The sequence below is a fragment of the Triturus cristatus genome, chromosome 1_2 (genome assembly GCF_964204655.1).
Source record: "Triturus cristatus chromosome 1_2, aTriCri1.1, whole genome shotgun sequence".
NCBI classification, from domain to species: Eukaryota; Metazoa; Chordata; class Amphibia; order Caudata; family Salamandridae; genus Triturus; species Triturus cristatus.
In genome coordinates, this window is record NC_140580.1 from 784,851,587 (window position 1) to 784,874,220 (window position 22,634).

The 22,634-nt window shown below is 44.1% G+C and overlaps 1 protein-coding gene across 32 annotated transcripts in view; it reads left to right on the forward strand.

Moving 5' to 3' along the window:
- ANK3 (ankyrin 3) overlaps positions 1 to 22,634 on the forward strand; it is a 1,906,984-nt gene that overhangs the window by 1,698,470 nt on the left and 185,880 nt on the right. For all 32 annotated transcript variants that reach the window (XM_085608804.1, XM_085608807.1, XM_085608799.1 and 29 more), the window contains one exon: positions 952 to 1,033. In XM_085608804.1, coding sequence (XP_085464930.1) covers positions 952 to 1,033 — 82 coding nt within the window. The remainder of the gene's footprint in view (positions 1 to 951; positions 1,034 to 22,634) is intronic.

Sequence of the window (22,634 nt, forward strand, 5' to 3'; positions counted from 1 at the left end):
GTTACTGTATTAAAAGAAGTACAGAGAGAAAAGTGTGAGGCTCAGAAGAAATGCACAAAACAAAACCCAAAATACTATTTCCCACAGGACATTCATTTTGCAGTATTTAGGTTTTTTCCTAAACAGAAATTAGATCCTGGACTTCCATCCCTCCTGAACTGTGCACAAGTACCCATCATAGCTCTTCCCTTGTCACTGTTTGCCGGGCTAGAATAGAGGTAAACAAGCTAATATCACGAAAGCCACATAAATTGTGAGAGTAAGGTCTTGTTTGTTTGCTGCTCAGCGTACCCCCATGCAAAGATTCTCTGCTCCCAGTTTGTTGTGGAATAATTCACATATTTATTGTATTTAGATTTTAGCTGTTTCATTTTCCATTTGTCAAGGTAAAAGCTGATGATGTTCTAGCAGCACTTGAAATTCAAATTCTTGCAAAGAATCTCATTGTACTCCTCATTATCTTCTAATGTAGCCCTTTAGCTCTAGATTAGTAACGTAATCCAGCAGTAAATTTAACTTCCTCGTTTATTTTTCTCTGGATAGTGCAATAGTTAATCATTAGACTCCTCAGTGTTGGTTAAGGTCGGGTAAGTAGTGGCTCCTTCCATCTCCCAATTGTAGCCAAATAATGTTAAATGTTGAACATATTTTGATTATTGACAGTTGTTGCAGTACATTTTGTGAATGTTAAAAACTCATGCCATTGTTTTTTTGTCTAAATGTGGGCATCCACTTTTATGTATGTGCTTTTAAAGCGTGCAAATGATGGTGAGATTAAAGCACTGCTGTGCTATGTACTGTCTGTTGCAAATGTTCAATGGCATTAGTTCACATGTCCTGTGTTAATGTAAATTGTTTCCTCAACTTAAATTACCCTCTTAGTAACTAGAAAAGTTATCACTACATAGTTGCAAAGATGTGCTACCAAATGTTTGTGTATTTCTTCTGCAGGTCGAGAAAGTAGAGCGGCGCCAGAACTTTGTGTCTCTTGCTTTACGTAAGCGCTACAGCTATCTGACTGAGCCTGGAATGAGTGAGTTCAATAACAGTCTAACCCCTTTGAACTTTTAAAAGAAGAGTCAACACTAAAATTAAGGGATGGGACAAATGAAAATTGATTTTTTTTAAGTCTGGGCTGTAAAGTCTGGTATGTGGCAACCACCTGTACCTAGTTACCTGTCAATGAACAAAGACACATATTCCATGAGCCAGAATGTAAACGGGCCCCAACTCCATAATGAAGATGGTTGATTGCAATCCATTTGTAAGCGGGCAAACAAGGAAATTCCCCATACCTCACTCGTGTCAGTTCTATTTCCCTTAGGAAAAAGGTAATGGTGGGCTGCAGAATTTGAGATTTATAGTTTGGCGGAGAGGGTACTCCATAGCAGCGGTACCCTCTCTGCCAAACTGAATGACTTCCCATCTCATTTATAGTTAGGTAGACCTTAATTATGTCAGCAACAAAGCATACTCAGCCTCTGTTGCAGACATTCTCCAATAGCCCAACGGAGTAAGAGCCACCTGAGGTTTCGCCAGTCGACTGCCTGCCTGATGAGTGGAAACCCTGGACACAAGGGACAGTAAACTCGTTGAAATGGGAGATTTCTCCTACGGTGTGGGGAGGGATCATTCGTTTTTGTTTTGTCAAAAAACAAAATTCCATTTTGCTAATTGTGTCAGTAAGAAATAAAAATAAAACAAAAGTTTGATTGGCAACCGTATTGTTTGATGGGGATGGTCATCAATCTTTTAACTCATTGAGAGGATGGTGCTTCCTGTCAATAACTAGCTAGTCCGTTGGGCCAGTGGACAACTCTAAAGTCAGAGGAAGGGTACTTTGTAAGGACGACTAGGTATTTCACTCCTTCCCCCTGATGCAGTAAATATCGTTATCCTAACCCTAAATCAGGTCCTGAATTAGCTGTCCCTCTTCGGGGTAGGCAGTGCAGTGCTGCCCCTTCATTCTATGGCCTACACAGACCCCCCCTGTAGAGAGCCGCAAGGCAGCGCACACCCACAACCCTGTGAGATAGCAGAGCCCTGTGGTGGTGCTTCTTCTGGGTTGCTGCCTTCCGGAGAGACAACCCAAATCGTGCCATTCAGACGGCTTGTGGTGCTGCCGCCATGAACATGGTCGGAAACCGTCCCTCCCACCAGCGCTTTAGAGAGCCAGACTTGCTCGTCCCACTACCTGCTCTGTGTCACAATCACTGACCCCAGAATTCTTCTTACCCTGGTGTCTCTGTATTAGGCATTGGGTACTACCTTTGACATTACGTCAGTCAGAGCCGCAGCAGAAATCTTCTATATTGATACATTGTAGCAGCCAGCTTCTAGCTCAGCCAGCCTACACCCAAGCCTGCGGGAGCAGCATGCACACACCACGCCGTGCTGCCAGCCACTCCAGCATTAGTTTAGCATAGTTTTTATAGGCAGCACTAACGGCTTGACAGCTGAGGCGCTATGCCTATAATTTGTGAGAATGCATTTCAGTTCTGTGGTGCGGAGCACCACCCTGAAATGCATTAGTCTAATTCCTGATGCGTGGTGCTTTGCAGGACTGAGACAATTAAGTGAGACCTCATAATTTTTATCTAAATTATGACCACATAAATGGAGAAAGACAAGGCATCTAATAAGCTCTCTTTCGCTGAGTTTAGAGTTCGCAAAAAGAAACCAAGTCAGACATCTCCAGATCCAGACGTAACCTTGATAACACTTCATACCGTCATAAACAAACTTAAAGACATTAAAGCTTCTGTAATTATGCTAGAATTCTCATCAACGGAAATAACCTGAGAACGGAAGTACATACCCACGACGCTGTCCCACTTCAGACCCAACTTAGTAAATCAGGGAAACGCATTGAGGCCTTGGAAAGAAAGGTTGACGTGACACCAGAATGAGGCACAGATGTATGGCAGTTATCAGCAAAGGCCACAGACATGGAAGATAGAAACAGGAGGGACATTGTTCGCCCGTACAGCCTTCGTGAATTGGGTAGAGAAGATATGTTGTGTTTTTAGCGACCTTTTCAAGTAAGCTACTTGAAGTCGACTTTCGCCAACCTCTTGAATTTCAAAAGATGCACAACTTGGATCTAGAAAAACCCTAGACAGGAGCACTTCAAAACGTATCATAATGGGCCTTCTCCGACGTACAAGGCCCATTCTCCAAACTGCTTGCCATAATGGCCCCTCAACTTGCACGGAGTCTAGATTATCTTTTGCTGCCAACTTCTGCTATGATAGTGTGCTCCAGAGAAAATTCCTTGCTCTTATCCAAAACTAACACAAAGGAGTATTCGATAAGGCCTTCTGGACCCAGCAATGATGCCAGTAACGATCAAGGGGACAACATGGGAATTTGAGGGCACTCGTAAACTTAAATGAATGAGAGGATTTAGAAAGCACCCAGCACTAAAAACATGCAGATTTCACGTTGTGACATCATCCCATGCCGAGGCAAAGAGATGATCTTTAGTGCCTTCCTAAGTGGAAATACCTGGAAGATGATCTTCAGACGATGAGGCAGCAAATTGTATTCCTTGCAAGCCAGCAGTGAGAAAGTATGGCCCTCAAATCAGATTTTTCCCAAAATGTGGCATTCTAAGTCAAAGCACCGACAAGGACCCTTAGAGGCAGGATGGATGCTAATGATGGATCCTGTTTGTAAAATACTGTGAACCCTGTTTGTAGACAACCCAGTGCAAAACAAATAGTGCCTTGAAGAGGACCCTTTTCCTGATACGGGGCCAGTGTAATTCATGCAGATGTCTGGTAACAGATTCCTGTCTGTTACTGCCCATAATGAGGCATGCTGCAGTATTTTGTACTGTTGGCAGGCTTTTGATCCATTTATTGGAAATAACCAAGTACCATATGTTCCCATATTCTAACTGGAGAGTTAACATGTGGACATCTCTCCTGTGGGCTGTTAGAGGAAGGAGATCCAGATATTTACAAATTAACCGCAGCAAGCAAACAGGTGGCAATTACAGAAAGGATCTGAGAGCTTTTTGACAATCGCAACTCCAAGGTTCTTAGCTACTGAAGTTGGTGATGGGGGAGGAGGAAAATACTTCAGACAACAGTCATACACCAACTGCCATGGACCTCTTCTGGAATCCATAGGTCATTCCCGATGAAGGTATTGCCAACCCCATGTAGTGAAAACAACTTAATTGTAACTCTTCTTCAGTCTGCACTGGAAAGCTCTAAGGCAGAAGTTGGCCCCCTCCAGATGAGTCATAAACACCAAAAGATTTCTCCCAAGAATATACCCCTCTGTGAGATAGAGAAAAATCTAGATCCTCCTCAAGGGCTGATATCCGTTCACAACCACCCACCGTATGCACAAAGAACCCCTTGAAGATGCTTCAGTCTTGTACTACATTCCCTACTCTCATTATGCTCATCATTGAAAAGCAGAACACCTACAGATCCATATATTCTTAAACCGCAAGGCAGACCATTAACTTTTTGAAGGAATTTTCCCCTTATAAAGGTACTATTATCTAGTGCTCTGTGGTCCCTACATAGCTCATTGAACATAATTAAGGATTATATTTTCCTTATTTCATTACATAAACTAGGTAGCAGCCTCACACCTAATACTAGGACATCTTACCACCATCACTATATTAGTGCTTGCATCCCGATGAGGTCCACAGCTAGCACCCACTCCCTATGGTTCCTTAATTTGAACGGACTTCCAAGTTTTGTTAAATGGAAAAAGTACTTTCATCTCACATCAAAGAATCCTGATATAAGTCTCGCAGATCACTGGTGGAAGCAGATAAACTGAAACAAGATTGGGTGGGCAAACTTAACACTGTATCAGATACTGCCACTACGGAACTTTCAACTACATCCAAAACCCAATGCTACTGGAAGAAAGAAGTCAACATTTTAATCCATAAGAACCTTTCTTTGGCATTTTTTATAACTTAGTCAGGCCCTGATGGCATCTATGTATTTGCCAAAATTACAATGAAAAGACAATTCCAAAGACACTTTCTGGAAATCTGGTCAATTTAGGACCCCAATACTGAGTAAACTTCCTTGGCCATGTGCAACTAATGAGCTAATGGATCTCTAAAGCAAAACTGTGCAGATACAGGCTTGCTCTAGGATCTAAAGTCAGACCACTCATTTGTTAATTCATGGCTAATCCTGCATCCCACAGATTGGGAATACTTTTTCCTATTTTGTAAATATGATGCTGACTTCAGGTTAGACTACTTTCTGCTTCACACTAGCACCCTCCCTTTAGCTGTGTGATTGGAATCAGCTGTGTACCTATCCATGCACTGACCAACCTACAATTGAACTAGCATCTTCTGACCCCAAGGGACAGAACTTGGACACTTTAAATAATAAACTACCAGAAGAAAAGAAAAGGCTACTGGGCTACTTTAAACCCTTAACCGCTGGGGCTTGAACCTGGACCTCCCGACCCCCGTGCGGAGCACTCTTTGGGCAATTTGGTGTAGTTCATGCTTAGGGCTCCATAACTTTTTTTACGCCAAAATGGTGTCCTTTTTCTCCAACATCCAGGGTTAACTAAAGGCACCCGGAGTTTGAGGATTCCCCTGAAGGTAACCAAGAAAATAAGCAAAGTATAGCTACATGTGCTCCGGAAAAGTGTCTGTTTTTTTCCCTAAAAATTACATCAATGAACCGTTAGCTGTGCAAAAGTCACCATCTTTCCAGCTTTCACGAACATGCTCAACTGAATAAAAACAATTTGTTTTTACCACAGTCTTGCCATTTTTCAAAGAGGTAGACAATTTTTTTTTTTTAAAGTTGTGCTCTCAACTTAACAGTTTGTGGTGGAAACTGGTGTAAAACTCATGGGTAATCCAGGAAAGCTAGGATAGATCTCTGAAAAGTAGACACAATTCCAAATTCAGGAAAAAAACACCCCTTTCTGGCAACGTTTTCATCTGTAACGTTTTGTTACAATGGCCTACTTACAAACACAATAAACTATGATAAAATGGTACCTCACTTCTGTGTGTAGACCTAGTACCTGAGAAGGAAATGAGCAAAATTGCAACATGGATGCATCACATTTTTCCACTCAAAACTGACCCTTATTTGCAAAGTAGGTAGCTGTAAACTTTGGTCCGTAGCTCAGCCTGCACCTAGGCAAACCCAGCAAACATGAAGATTTTTTAAAACCAGACAAACGGGGGAGTGTGACTTGGGTGGCTCTCACCCGGTAATTTTATGCAGACGCCTTTGCAAATGTCAAACTTTGGTAAGAAACACAAATGTTCCCCACATTTCTGTGAGGGAAACTTCCAGAATATTTGGGAAGCCGCAAATTTCCTACCACCTTGAGTTCCCACATGCCTCCCGATAAGAATGGTACCCCACTGGTGTGGGTGGGACAGAAGACAACAACACAAAAGGCCATAAAGCGCTATATTGAAAGATAAGGAATTTTATTGGCCTAACAAATGTAATACCCAGGATTGTCTACCTTACCGTACTAAGTAATGTTTGTGCGCATTCTTGTCCATTTTTATTAGTTCATTATGTTATCCTATCTTACTCCCTCTACATCGTTCCCCTTTACCTTGTTCTTCCCTTCCATTATTGTGAAGCGCTCTGATACCCTGCAGGGTCTTGTTCGCGCTATATAAAACATTTTAAATAAATAAGGACTAGGGGTTGCTGCTGTATTGGGCCCATGTTGTGGCGCCACCCATGCAAGCCTAAGAACCGCAGACATTTTCGGAAAACTAGACAAGCAGGGGAGTCCACGGTAGCGTGCTTTGCATGGATCCCACATAGTTTCTTTTCCCACAATACTCAGCAAACCTCAAACTTTGCCTGAAACTATGTATTTTCCTTACATTTCTGTGATTAAAACTTCTGAAATCAACAGGAATCAGCAAAATTCTTACCACCCAGCATTACCCCACGTATGCCATTAAAAACCCTGATGAACTTGTGTGGCTGGCTTTAGAGCCTGCAATAGAAACAAATCAAATCAAGGTCAATGGGAGTACCCTGGCGAGGGCTTCCATTGACCTTGGTTTGAGACTTTCCTGTAGCGGACAATAGGCCCAGCCACACAAGTGGGGCAGCGTTTTTATCAGGAGCCGTGTGGGAACTCAGAGTGGTAGGAAATCTGTAGCTGCTCGCACCGATACTGAAATCTGAGGAAAATGTGTGTTTCTTACCAAAGTTTGACATTTGCAAGGGCTTCTGGGTTACATTACTTGGTCACAGCCACGCAAGTCAGCACCCCTGGACTCCCATGTGCCGTTTTCCCTAGGTGCGGGCTGAGCTAGGGCCCAAAATCCTTAGCTACCCACATTGCAACAAAAAAATTGCCATTTTCACTGCATAAATGTGATGTGTCTATATTGTGTTTTTAGTATTTTCTAATCGTGGGCACTAGGAACACCCACAAATATTGGGTTCAGTTTTTATGTGGAGACGTGGGAACACAGGTTGGTTATCAATTTGTGGATCTCAACAGATTACAGAAATGTCCAACACAAATTGTAAATAAATGAGTAATGTTATCCATGTATGCGCTTACAAGGAATATGGGAAAGTGAACAGAATCAATGCAAGTGACAACAAACTGGACACCAAAGGGTGTTAAGATTGCAAAAAAAAACCCCCAAAACAAGGAGTTCTTAGTAAGACCATATTTACAACTTGGCTGACAGAGAAAACTATGTCACCCTGTTGGAGGGCTTAATGTCTGCCATGCTGAGACTACTCTGCTCCCCAAATTTAGGAATGATAGCCAAGCTGGCAGTCAAAAAGCATTGACAGGAGCCGCGTTCACGGCGGTTTGTGTCAGCGCCTTTTTACATTTAACGCACTGCAACATCAACATGATTGTAACTTGTAGACCCAGAGGGGCGCTATGTAGTGGTGCAAGGTCGCCTGGACGGGAGGGATGTCACGTTGGCCAGTGTTTATGCCCCGAACACTGAACAGCAGGCCTTTTTTACTTTATTGTCCCGTAGATTGGCTTCTTGGTTGGTTGGTCCAATTGTGCTCGGGGGTGACTTCAACTCAGTGACGGACGTTGCCATGGATAGATCTCATCCCCCGCTCCTGACAGCGCCATCTGTGGGGGTAGCTAGGGCTCGAGGGACATGGCAAGCGCGATGGGGGTTGGTTGACATATGGAGGGAGCACCACCCAGGTGACAGGGACTATTCCTTTTTCTCTCTGCTCCATGAGTTGCATGTTCGGATAGATGCGATCCTGTGCTCCCCTGACTTGCATGTGGCGGTTCAACATAGTGAATACTTGACCAGAAAGATATCAGATCATAACCCGCTATTGCTGCGGTTGTGTTGGGTCCAACAGCGTTCGGCGATTCCGACGTGGCGACTGAATCCGGAGGTGCTGGAGGATCCGGTCTTTCAAGGGGCAATTGGGGAAGGGGTGGATCAGTACTTCCGAGAGAATGCTGGTTCCGCTTCCTCACTGGCTGTAGAATGGGACGCGTTTAAAGTGGTAGTACGGGGGCTATGTATAGCTCAAAAAGTTAGGGGTCCGGAAAGCTCTTCTTCAGGATATAGAGACAGCGGACCAACGCCTACGTGAATTGGAGCGTGTTCGCCCGGAACACCCAGAGGGACAGGGAGAGGTACTGGAGGCCCGGGAGGCTGTGGCGGTGGGGGTTGAGCAATTACGATGCTATGATTATAAGAAGCATTTGGTGCGCACCCATGCTGAGCGCGATAAATCTGGTACGTTATTGGCCTGGCTTGCGGACCCCTTACGTCAGGCGTCCCCTATATTGGCGATAGACGACCCAATCGAGGGGGTGTGCTACACCCAACAGGGCATTAATCGCCTTTTTGCTGGCTATTATGAGGACCTGTACTCCAGCAGAGTGGAATTAGACGAGGGCCAATTGGGGGAATTCTTAGCTGGGGGGGACATGCCGACCTTAGACAGAGTGGACGCGGATGTGTTGGGCCATGAGATCACGCTGGGGGAAGTGCGAGGAGCCATCAAACACATGGCGCGGCGGAAGACGCCGGGGGTGGACGGTTTACCGATCGAGTTCTATGCATCTTACGTTGAGCTGTTGGCCCCTCGGTTGGTGACTCTTTACAATGAGGCGTGGAAGCTGGGCCGGCTCCCTGCCACGACGCGTGAGGCGCTCATAATCCCGTTATTGAAGCCTGGGAAGGCCCTCACCGATGTCGCTGCTTATCGGCCGTTGTCTATGCTTACCACTGATTATAAGATATTGAGTCGAATTTTGGCCTCTCGACTTTTGCCGTACATGACCCGGCTGGTTCATGCGGACCAGGCGGGGTTTATCCCCAAGCGGACCACGGCGGGTAATGTTCGCCGGCTGATACGTGTATTGGAGGCTGATACGTATGTATCGCGCGACGCTGCCATATTTTCGGTTGACATAGAAAAGGCCTTTGATAGCCTGGAGTGGCCATATCTATTCCGGGTTCTGCGGGCTTTCGGGTTGGGGGAACGTTTTGTGGCTTGGACGTCGCTGTTGTATAAGGACACTACGGCCAGAACTAAATCAGGGGGTATAATATCATCTCCCTGTGCGGTGGGTAGGGGGACGCGACAGGGGTGTCCTCTATCCCCGCTACTGTTTGCGTTGGCCATAGAGCCGCTGGCGGCTCAGGCTCGAACGGGGAGTTGGTTCAGGGGCCTTCAGGTACATGGCGACACTCATTTTATAGCTCTGTATGCGGATGATCTCCTCTTGTTCTTAGCTGATACTAAAGGGGAGTTGAAGGGAGCCAAGCGTCTGCTTCAAAGTATGGAAGACTTGGCGGGACTGAAAGTGAATTGGTCCAAGTCGGGGCTTTTCCCCACTTCCAAGAGGGCGGAGGGGCCTCGCAGCGCAGAGGGAGTACGGTGGGCCTACACCTGCATGTCCTATCTGGGGACGCAAATCTACCACGACCAAAAAGACTTGGTGGACGGGAATATCGGTAGGGCGATAAGGGGTCTCCAGGGCAGTATGGACTTTTGGAAGACGTTGCCGTTGTCCTTGTCGGGGAGAGTGGCGCTCCTCAAGATGGTGGCACTTCCCCGCTTGCTATATTATTTCTGGACGCTTCCGGTGTGGATCCCTGCGGCGACATTTAAGAGACTCCAGCAGATGACAACGGGGTTCTTGTGGCTTGCTGGCAGGCGTAGGGTGGCCTTGCACACGCTGATGAGACCACAGGGGGAGGGGGGGTTAGCAGTCCCGGATTTGGAGACCTACTACTTAGCCGCTCAGTTACACAACTGGTCGGCGCTGGCGCGGTGGAATGATTCTGGACTGATGACTGTGGGGGATCTCTATGAAGACAATGTACTGTTGCCCTACGAGACTCTCCGCGACCGGTACGATCTCCCTCGCGGGGACTACCTGCTGCATGCGGCGCTGGTGTCGGCTATTCAGCGACGGTGGAGGGGAGGGTTGTCTCAGCCTGGAACATCCATGGCCTGCCAATACGTGGTACTGGCGGCTGGCGCCATCAAAGCGGTCACGTGTTTATACCGTCGGATGACCTGTGAAAGGTTGGTCCCCCTTGATCGGTTGAAGCAGCAATGGGAGGAGGATATTGAGGGCGCAATACCTGATAAAATATGGGCTGAGGTGTTGGAGAGGCCATGGAAATGTTTTAGAAATGCCCGATTCCAGCAGATCCAACTGTTCATATTGCACAGGGCTTACCTTACCCCTGTTAAAATCCAACAGTATTTTCACACGCTTACGGCGAGTTGTTCTAGGTGTCAGGCCGAGGGGGACTGACTTTCGCCACATGCTGTGGAGTTGTCCTCGGATAGGGGGCTATTGGCAGGAAATTTGGTCCTTACTGTGTGAGATCACGGACAGGGAGATTGAATTTGGTATTGCCCCTTGCTTGCTGCACTGGTTTCCCCACACCTCGAAGACTAAAATAACTAGTAAATTTATAGATCTGGGGTTGCTACTGGCCAAGCGAGAGATTACAATTAATTGGAAGGCGCAGCGAGGACCGAGATTGCAGAAATGGAGGGCAGAATTCATTCGGTGGGCGGAATGTGAAACGGTTCTTAGATTGCAGGCGGCTACCCGCGCTCATAGCGATAAGGCAATGGACTCGGCCCGGGCCTGGAGGGCTTTAGCAGAGCTTCTGAAACCCATGGAATCTGATAGTGAGGTAGGATCGGAGCTTAGCGACCCGCACAACATACCCTCCTCTGGGCCTGGTTAGAATGACTCTGGGGTGAATGGATGGTTGCTCTGCTCAGCTTGTTAGTAGTCCTGAGCTGGGGAAGTTTGAAGTGCACCTTACAACTGTGGAAGATGCAAGTATGAGCAAAACTGAAGACCTTATGATGTATTCACTCAACAAGTCATGCCAGGGGAGTTATGGGAAGGGGGGGTAAGAGGGAGGAGAGAAGTTAACAAGGGGTAGGTTTTAGGATACTGCGTACTTTTCTTTGCTTGCGAAATGGAACTTCCGAGTGGACTTACTGATATAAGCATTGTTATGTGCCGCTTTGCTATGAAAAGACGATGGTACAGTTAGTGGGTGGTATGTTGCAGGCTGTTACAATGTGTTAGGACGACAATGGCTCTATTCCATAGACCACGAAAAGACTTGAGTGTACAAGGAGTATTGTATCTTAGAGTACTGCTATGTATTGGGAAGGTCCTGATTGAGGTATTCCGGAAGTATTGTACAAGGTTAATCAATAAATATATTTTACAAAAAAAAAACATCAACATGATTGTGCCCCCCATCAGTGTTTTTTTAAATTTTCAAAAACAAAATCCTGAAGCCGGATTTTCTTTTTGGCAAAAAAAATGTATGCCCCTCTCACCTTGGGAGTTATCTCCCATAGCAAGCGGGGTATTAGACAGTTTTCACTGCCACTTACTACCATGGTTTTGATGGGGCAGATGGCCCTTAATCAGTCGGGACATGAGAGGGGACAGCCATGCCAGAGATGGAGTAGTCTTCCCCATGGTTACACCAATGATCTGTCCGTATATATATATTTTGGATGAGCAGACCATTATCTTCATGGTAAGGACACTACAACCGCATTTTGGTGGAGTATCCTTATCGCCACATATATAAATCTGGTATCATTTTTTAATTAATCCACCACTTCTACTCAGCACCTCCAGAAATGCTAACTTCAAAGTACAAATACTTACTAAAGTATCTGACTATTGAAACCAAGACTACTGAAGGTGAGCCATTAAGCCACTTCAAGACACCAACCACTTTATGGTCCATTCATGCACCATTCTCTCACCACACACAACACTTTCATACCACCAGCCACAGGCTCAATCCAACAGATCAGTGCACTCACAACAAAACACCACAGCCATGCAAGGGCCCATCCCATTCATATGCCCTATTCAAAACAACTTCTCAACCAGGTTGCACACAAATACACCACAAACAATCCTTTGCAAACACATATGTCCAGGCATGTTGGCATTTCGTGCATCCACAGCCTTCACAAAAAAATAAATAGTTTGACTACATTCTTACCACCTGTCAAGTAACCGCCTCCATTCTGAAAATAACCGAACGTATGCCTAGTGAACCTTTACTAATGGCTCTCTGATGGCCACATGAGGCACAGGAAGACATGTGTTACATGTGTCTTTAGTGCACTCACTGTGGTTAATCCAACTCCTTACTGTTTGGGTGCAAGTTGGAGGTGTCCGAGAATGCTTGCCGAGGCCTACGTTGCTCGCAGCGAGTGAGAATATCTCCCTTTGAAACTAAGGCAAATATGCTGTGGAATGCCTAAGTTCCCTAAGGACCACGCCATAAGCGTTTTTGACTCATGGTAGTCAGTGAGAACGTAGCATATGTCACGTTCACTGTTATGTGCAGTGCTGTGATGGTAATGCACTTGTTAATCCGTTAACTGAACATATACTAAGGTCTGCTGGAGGATGGACATTGCAAGCAGCACAAACATTTTACCCACACGTGTAGCGTTGGGAGCAGAGCTCTCTGCAATATCATCCGAGAGGGTATGCTGTTGCAGATGCAAGAGCAGTCAGGGTTGATCTGTGGATTAACCTAGTCGAAGAGCCAAGAGTTCAGCTTTGTGCAGAATCCACTAATTTTAGAGACTTCGCATATAGGTAGAAGGTCATCATTCCAGCCTTTTGGAGCCAATTAGGAGAAGTCCCTCCCCTTTGTTCTGGTGCTGCATATGCATTGAAAGTGTTAGAGTACGGTTCCGGTTGAGCAAAAGTGTGTGGAATGTTTCTGAAATCTGAGACAGTATCGAGATATGCTGGACTAGTGCTGCGTAAGGCTTTGAATGTATGTTTCAGGAGTTTGAAAAGATCTGTGGATGGGGAGTCAGTGAAGCTGATTGAGGTGCAGTGTGTGTGCTTGTTGCGTTCTGTATGGTTTGGAGTCATCGTCTTAGTTGAGTGAGGTAGTAATTCAGTATGGGGGCGAGTGCGGCGCCAATGGGTTTGAACCCGCAAGTGTAACACAGGCAAGTCTGAAATCAACTTCTTCGGCTCCCCCCCGTTGGATGCCTGAAAGCAATGGTGGCCCCAAGACATGTCTCCCCCACAGGCTGCAGTCAGGACTGTAAAGAACCTGGGAGTAAAAATGGATGACGCCCTCTCTATGGTACCTCAGGTTCAGTCGGCAGCTGGGACTTGCTGCGGTCTCTTGAAGATGCTCCGGAGGTTTTTATTTTTACTACAGACCCCGCACAGAAGAACAGTCGTTCAGGCCCTCATCATCTCCAGATTGGACTATGCTAACGTCCTTTATCTGGGCCTCCCAGAGTTTTTACTCAACAGACTGCAGGTGGTGCAGAACGCGACAGCCAGGGCTGTTTTGAGTCTTGGTCCCAGAGACCGGACTTCCCACCATCTAAAGAATCTGCACTGGCTGCCTGCCCGTAGCAGAATGCGCTTCAAAGCTCTGGTCCTGGCTTTCAAGGCTCTGCACGGCATGGGAGCGAAGTACATCCGCAGAAGAGTCTCATTTTACGTACCTGGCAGATCTCTTAGATCTGCACATCAACATCTTATGGTCACCCCAAAGTATCTCAGAGCCTGCAAAGGCGGCCGCTCTTTCCAAGTGCAAATGGCTGGACTTTGGAACAAGCTGCCTCTTCCACTTAGGCAAGTCGCTAACCTGCTTGCGTTCAGGAAACAATTGAAAACCTGGTTGTTCCAACAAGCAATATAACCGTTCACCTTTTTTGTGTTTTGCTCTCTTTCTGCCCTTGCATCTGTTTTTTTCTGTCTCAACGCCGGGATACACTATTGAGTAGCTGTGCGCTCTATAAATCTATTTTAACATAACATAAGTGAAGATGAAGTGATGGCATGTGTTTCTGTACTATCTTTACTATCTGCCCGTCTACCTATGCAATATCCCTGTGAAAGCACACCTAGCCTAAGCTTTTCTTATCCGTTCATGTCTCTGTCCTCATCAAAGTCACGACTTATCCTGTATACTTGCCAAGTGAACCTATACTAATACTTTCTGTCGCTAGCTATTTGAAGTTCAAGAAAACGTATCTTTTCTGTGCCTTTAGCACATTCACTCTGCTAAATCCAACACCTTCCAGTTGGTGAAGTAAGTTAGGGATGTCATTAGAATGCCTCTGAGGCCCGCATTTCTCAAACCGAGTGACCATATCTACCTTTGAAACGAAGTCAAACATGTTGGGGAATACTGCCTGAATTCCCTAAAGTAATAAGCCAAACAAATTTCCTGTGGGAATCATTCACCAACACTTCTACTTTTGCTTTGAATGTGTGAAAACTTAATTAGTAACTTGTATCATAATCAATGTTGTTGGGAAAGAGTACAGAGTCACTGTGTTGGCACAACGGCTATCCCCTTCGCCCCGCCACTGTTCTTGGGAGAGTGAGCCTGAGTGCTCATATAACCAACACCTCCAATGCTGCCAGCCCCTTGTGTCCCTAGCCCATGTTCCCCTCCTTTCTACTTTATGCTCACATTGAACCTCGCATGTGACCCTTCCCTTCATTACCTCTTTTATTTCACTTTCCCCAGCTTCCCTGCTTACCTTGTTAGTGGCTTCTCTTCTCACTTCTCAACCACATTCATTCCCACGGAGCACCTGGAATGCTTCAGTTTTTATCCTAAAGTAATTGACACCACGCAGATGTACGTTATGGAACTCATAACTTGTCATACAATGTGGCACACCCTGCGAAACTTGCCTGTTTCCCTATGTTTATTAATCTATACCTGCTCATCATAAGTATCCACCTACCTGTTGGATCATTTTCTCATTGTTGTGCATTGATGGCTAACTATTTCTATTCTTCTTTTATCACACAAGGCATGATGTAATCTGACCCTCCCACAAAAGTCAAAAACCTCAATAAAAACTATTTTCAACTAGAAAGGGTACAGGACATAATATTTTGTACGAGGAAGATTTTCACATTTTTAGTATAAGGGCAATACCCATTTGGCTATGTATCCAAATTAGTGCAGCCGACTCATTGCTCAGACAGTGAACAAATATACATACAACAACATAGAACAACACACCGAACAGATCCCAAGGTTGCATAGGATTTTATATCAAACAAACATAAGTGGAGATCCTGTTTGTTCATGTATTGTTTCTCCCGGAGAATCAGTAAATGTTTTGAAAGCAACTTAGGAAGCGGATGTCAACATTTCCATCTGTAGTTAATTTTCGGGTCTCATCAGAACAAACTTTGTCTGACTAAAGTTTGCTAGAAACTGTGGAATCTTGGGACCTTCAATAAGGCATCCTGTACACAATAGGTGCAAGAATGCTTCAAGACAGAGTCTACAATGTATACCATGCCGCTCGGTTAGTTGGAGAGTTCTTGTGGGGTAAACACATTTTTCAGGAGAAGTACACCTTAGTATTGTGTGGAGAAAGTGGTCTCACCTACGCATACAAGAGTATTCCTTGACAAAGCCAACAATGCAAAATGGGCCGTTTGGTTCCTTAGATGGTACCATTGAGGGAAATGGATTACTCAGGAAAAGCGCAACTTAGCATTGTGTCATGCCGTCACATGATATGCAGTCAGAGTGGTGGCTTTCCCCCAGAGCTGTCCTCCATAACTCAGCGTTACGGCCTGAGCAGAAGTCATCCACTGAGATGCCATCTCTGCTGACTGCCTAAAACCATCCTTCTTATGTAGACGGCAGAAGTATTCTTCTAAATCCATGTGTGAGATTTGTGCAATAGTAAATAAACACAAAATTACTTATCTGTTTCCTGAATCTACAGGTTTTTCAAAGACACCAAAAAAGACACAGTATAAATTCACCTTGCCACATACCCAATATCACAGCATATGTTTGTCATGGGTTATTCAGAACTTTATTGTTGGGGGTGCTGCTGGGCCTGTGCCCCTATAAAACTAATTTCCAGGAGCCACAAATCAACCTATGATGTGAAGAAGCACACATTCACATTGTAGCCTGTGCAACTTTGTACGCAGGCATGCTTCTTGTGAAATCCAACTGGATTCATGCAGTTGGACAGCACTGAGTCATTGAACACGATAAATAAATTATGTCAGCAAGAAATGGCAAATTATGCTGCAATTTGCAGTACATTTGTGATAGTATTGTGTCATTATTTTATGATTTGAAAACATTATAATTCTGCCTAGGCAAAGATGACACCTCATTATCATCAGTATAGCAACCAAAAACAGAAAAAAACAACTAAAAGATGGCCAGTCAACCTTTGTTCAGGGTCTTCCACTGCGTACAAATACGTCGCCACATCTCTAGTAACTTTTGGAACATTTTTGATTATTTTTCTAATAAAATCTCCTACTTTCCTCTTCTAAACAAATATGTACTGTGTGGCTTTTTAAATTAATTTATGTTGTGTTTTCCCCTGTGTGGGGAGGTGGGCGAAATCACCCCCACAGGAAAAACATACATTTATTAGAAAAATTAGCCCTAATTGGGGTCGACACGTGTCGTCGGGGCTGACGCCCACCTACATTTGTTTTATATTTTTGGGGGAAATATGTGTTTTCCCTTGAGGGGCCCAAAATACACATTTCCCCAACCGGCACGGGAGAGAACTCTTACCTGCTCCTTTCGCTGCTCCAGGGCGGAATCTATGACGTTCAAAATGGGGTGGCATAGTGAACAAAAGAACAATGGATTAAACCCTGATCAGTAAGAAAAACAGCTAAACATGCTTATAATTTTTGCGGGCTGAGGAAGTAGGCAAAATAATTTTAACGGATAGAATTACTTTTTCTATGTGGACAAAAAAAGATAATTTACTTACATTGATATGCACTGGAGCGGGGTTTTGTGGATCCTATGAAAAGAGCAATTTTAGAAACATAATAGGTGTAAAGTTACTCTTTTATGTGAACATGCTCCAAATATCATAAATGAAGTGAACTAAATGAAGTAAAAAAAAAAGTGAGGTTTCAGAGACATTATAATTTTACAGAGGAGCATATTGGAATGAGAGACAAATAATCTTTAAAGTGGGCGGATATACAGTTGTAGACAAAGAGAGACTGATATGTAATTAAAGAAATATTTATATAGTGAGAGGGTAGTGATTGGTTGTAAATTAATACCATCCTGAAAGGTCTTTTTAGCAAGAACTTAGGGAGCAGCAGTTGTGAGAACGCAAGGTTGAAGACCAATTTGGTGCTAGTGCCATGTTTGTCTATAAATTCTCTGAGATGTTATAATGTGTTTCTGCTCGGTTAGGAAAAAACAATGTTCATTGCAGTGCTGAAATGTCACTTTCGCATTATGTTTTCATCTAGTTGGAGGTTAGATTGAACATTTTCCATTAGGAAACAGTGGTTTTCTTGGCCAAAGTGACTTGTAGAAGTTGTGTTCTCACTTAGTTCTTTTGCTCCATACATCTGTTGGTGTGCAAATCAGTACAGTCTAGGTATTTGTGCTTGGTGCTATGCTTGAGCGAAGGTGAACATAGAATTGAGCTATAGCAAAGGTTAAACGTTCAAAGTATAATATAACACAAAGGAATAATCACTGTCTGGAATGAAAAACATAGTCCCTTGTGATGTTTTGCCGATATTAGAATGTGGAGAAAATCATACTATATACTTCATAGAGGAAATCCACCTAAGAAGAAATCATAGCATACTCGCACAAGATCGAACAGGAAGGATAATAGCATCTCCCAGAGCAGCCAAAATCTGCTCATTTGTTATTGTTAGGATCAACTATTGAAATGTTCTTCTGAACCTTGAATGCTTTGGCTAGTCATGCACTGAAGGACCGGCATCCTGCAATAAAATGATCGCATGGTCCTTTTAAACACTTTAGGCTTCTGGTCACAAAGTAGGTGGTAGTAAAATACAGCAGCTTAGAGTAGATGGAAGACTAAGTAATAGACGTAAGCATGTCGCGATCATGTTACCTACATGTGTTTTGATTTTTTGAAGGAAATGATCTGTTTACAATACCTGTCCAGAATTCTACATGTTGAAATTTTCTTCATCATTCTGTTGAACTTACCTTATTAGCGAACAGTACTTTGCACAACATGTGCCTTTTCTATGACCTTTATAGTTCTACAATTTATATTTGACTGTCCTTTGTCTGCCAATGTACTCCGGAGTTTCATCTGTTCAATACTTCTTGGATCATTTGTTGGTTAGCATTCCCTTCCTGGAGCTAAAGCCCAACACCAGTTGAATTGAGTTTGTAGCCTCAGGAGTAGGATGATGTAGTTCCCTTGCCTCTGACCAAGAAATGCAAGGTATTCTGTGGAAAGAAAGTCTGTCTTATGGCTGTCGAACATGTTTCTTAGCTTTGGTAACTCTCTTTCTGGTCGATACTCTAACAGCAGATTTATCACCTTGTGAATATCCTGTGTGCCCAAATAGATTTGGAAAATAAAAAAGTAGTGCTCATCCGCACTGGTGGATGGCGCAGTGTGGCTCCGCGCCAACCTCCTTCCGCTTCAGAAGTAACAAGTGGAGCCACATATAAGCACCAACCATGCTGCCAACTTCAGTTTCTTTCATAAGCTTGCTGCTCCCTCGAGTATAGAATCTATAAGTAAATTGGAAAGATCAGTGTGTAGATTCCAAAATTGGGACCTTTTTTAGATCGACAAAGAGACCATTCCACAGAATCAGGAGTTGGGAGTGAGGTGGCGAATAGACAGTTAAAGTATCCAACAAAAAGAGTGATACTGGGGGAGAGGAGTTGGCCTAACGGCTAGGGCGGTCAACCTCCAATTTCGGCAAGGACGCACAACATCCTGTGATTCTGGGTAAATCACTTAAACTCCCCGTGCCTAACAAAAATGAAGGTGTCCTCATGTAACGCAACTGGTGCTCGTTTAAAGTGCTCTGATACCCGATACCTTCTGGTCAAGTTTGCGCTATAAAAAACTCTGTAAAAAAAAAAAAAAAAATGTTTTTCAGATGGAACCTTCTAATTGCAGATTCCTCACCTTGTGAAAAGATACTAAAGCAGTATCTCTCAAGGTGGTTGGTCCGTAGAATGACTCAGATCAAAAATTCCTGCAGGACCGAAACGGTACAATGCTAATCCCAATGGACCTGACTGTTGAGGCAGTAGGGCTTCCCAAACATGTGCACAAATGCCCATTTAGCAACCTAATAGATATCGAGGGCAGGCACTCCAGTTGCTTACACAGTGGTAGTAGCTTTGGCTCTGATGGAATGGGCTCTCAGAACTTCTGGGAGCTGCTTTGTAGCCAAAGTACAGCAGATATTAATACAGAGTAATATCTATCATTATATGGTCCACATCTGCACTGCCTTGTCATTTTTTGTTCCAGAGAACCCTACAAAGATCTGCTCGTCCACCCAGTGGCCTTTGGTAAGATCAGTGTAAAAGTTCAGCGCTCTTTTGAGGGCCAAGCAATTGTCTCTCTATTCTGTTTTTTGAGAGATGAGGCAGACCAAAGAATGTTGTAAGAATTATGGCTTGTCTGACTTAGAAAGGCGTGACTACTTTTGGCAGGAATGCAGCTCGAGTTCTTAACACCAGTTTGCCCTGAAAATATGTTATAAGGCAGCTAGACCCAAAGAGACCCTGAAGCTCATTCACCAAAGCGCTGCATTTATCACAACAAGACAGGTTAAGAGGAGTAATAAACAACTGTGTTTTGGCTCAAAAAGGATACACATTTGGGACATGATAACCAATTTTAGGTCACCGTGTGGCATCACAGAGTATTTTTGTGGGAATATATGTTGCAAACCTTTCGGAAACCTCATCATAACCATTGATTTGTATAAGGATGACCAGTCCAGCAAATGAAAAAAGTCCACAAGCAGATAAGTAACATTTAACAGTGCCCTCTATAAGTCCTTGCTGGACCAAAGATAAAATGACAACAAAACATCCAACAGTTTGGCTTTCAACGGGTCCGCCTGGCGGGTGCTGCAACACACCACAAACTTGTCTCAGTTTCAGGCATACACCAGTTTCATGTTTATGTTCCTGGCTGCCAAGATCACATCAACTACTTTGGAAGGAAGACTAAAAAATGTCAGCTGCCATGGCTCAACCTCCACGCGTTGAAATGCAGATTGCACTGGCCTGGTTGCAAGATCCTTCAAATCTGCTACAATAGATGGTCTTATTGAAGCAGTAGCTTGATTGAAGGACAGAAGCTCATATCCAGAAGTTCTGGGCACCAAATTCTTCTACACAATCCGGAGCCACTAAGATGACTTGTACCTGGTTGTTCATGATCTTTTTCAGAACTGAGGGCAGGAGAGGTAGTGGCGGAAAGGCATATAGGAGTTCAGGTTCGATTCTCAGCAGGGGTGATCAACATCCTTAGATTCTGGGCAAAAAAAATTAATCTCCCTGTGCCTAACAAAATGAATGTGTCCATCTGTAACGCAACTGGTGCTCATGTGTCTGTGAGGAATGTGTCTCAGAGAGAGAGCCTTCTTGGGAACAACAACTAGCAAAAGTGTTGACACTGTGTGCCTCAAATTCTTGGATGGCTTTTGGATTCATTTGGCACAGTTGTTGCAGGCCTTGCAGTCGTGCACTGAACCCAAACACCAGAGGCACACCTCGTGGGGATTCACCACAGACATGCTTGCGACATTACCTACATAATTTAAACCCTATCATCTTAGAAGCTGACATGTTACAATGCAATGGTCTCGGCATTGTTAAAGTTAGAGCTATTGGCATTGCTCATGACACTGTCAAATGCGAGACCTATTGCATTTGCACCCACACATACAAAGCCACCCACACACACAGAGCCACCCACATACACAGAGCCACTCTGCATCAAACATAAAATAAGATAAAGCTGGAGACAAGATCGAGAGCAGACGCACATGACTCCTGTCCTTGGCTCCTGCGCAGCATCACACTCAGAAACTACAGCATCCATGACAGCCCCGGCTCAAACAAACTGCCAAACACTCCCAATGAATGCCTATGTTTTGTTATGGTAGAGAGAAATTCTATAACTGGTGCTGTGCCAGCTTTGATGCTCTAGAATGCATCATTTATTGTTTATCATAGCGCAGACTCTGTCTAGGTTTCAGAGCGCAGTACAGGGTGTTGAATGAGCAGAAAAGCATTGATAATACAGTTCGAGTTTATACTTGTATTAAAGCGCTTCGAAGATTCGTTAGGGCTGAGTTGACACTTTGGTTCCAGGGCTTTACAGACGTTTTGGGATGAGTACGTGGAAATCATACGCCGCTCAGGTTAGCACAGAAAGTTTTCATTAACCCTCCTTAATGAGGGATTTTTACTGCTAATATCTGGTAGTGTCCCTTAGAAATGATTTTTTCAAAATTACATTTCTGTTTCTAAAATCCGTCAAACTTTGATACTTAAATATTTACTAAGTTTATAAGCATTCTCATAAACAGAACACTAGAAACCAACTTTCCTCACGGTGTTACATTTTTTTTTTTAACTCTCCTGCCATGAATCCTCCCCTCAAAAATCTTTCACCTACAGGGTGTTTCTATTATTAATTTACCTTTTCTCACAGTCAAGGTTATAGTGGTCTTGCAGGCCTTGACAACTGTGTGGGCGCATGTCACAGGTTATGCAATCCTTCACTCTTGTATAGCAAATGCAGGTAGTTTCTCTCAACCATGGGCAGCTTGTGTAGGCAAAGCAAAGGTTCAGCTTCATGGGAGCAGATTTGCTAATTGATTACCACAAGGAAGAAGACCTAGTTATATTTCTTGATATTTGGTATGGCGACTCCTACCCCGTAATATACCTGCACAAGATGCTCTCTAGCCCCCAAATAGAGGGTCTTCCGAAGGTTATATAGGAGCGTTAATAGGGAAATGAGTTTTTAAAATCCTGGTCTTCCTAGAATTGAGGCTGGAAGGCTTTACCAGTGTTGTGCAAGGCAAATCAGACTGGTTTGTCAGAAATAAATAATTTCCACAATAAAGTAATGGAGAATGATTACCTTTTAGCGAATAGCACTTCGCAAATGGTGGACTATGCAAAATGTATACACTTGGAATTAAACATAAACTAAAGTGATGACAAATAAAACCCGCTAGACTTGTCTTTCTTGCCCCTGCCGTTCTCCCCATGTGGTCTCCTGGTGCCACCACTCGTCTCCATTCCTATGTTCTTCCGTGCATGTTGA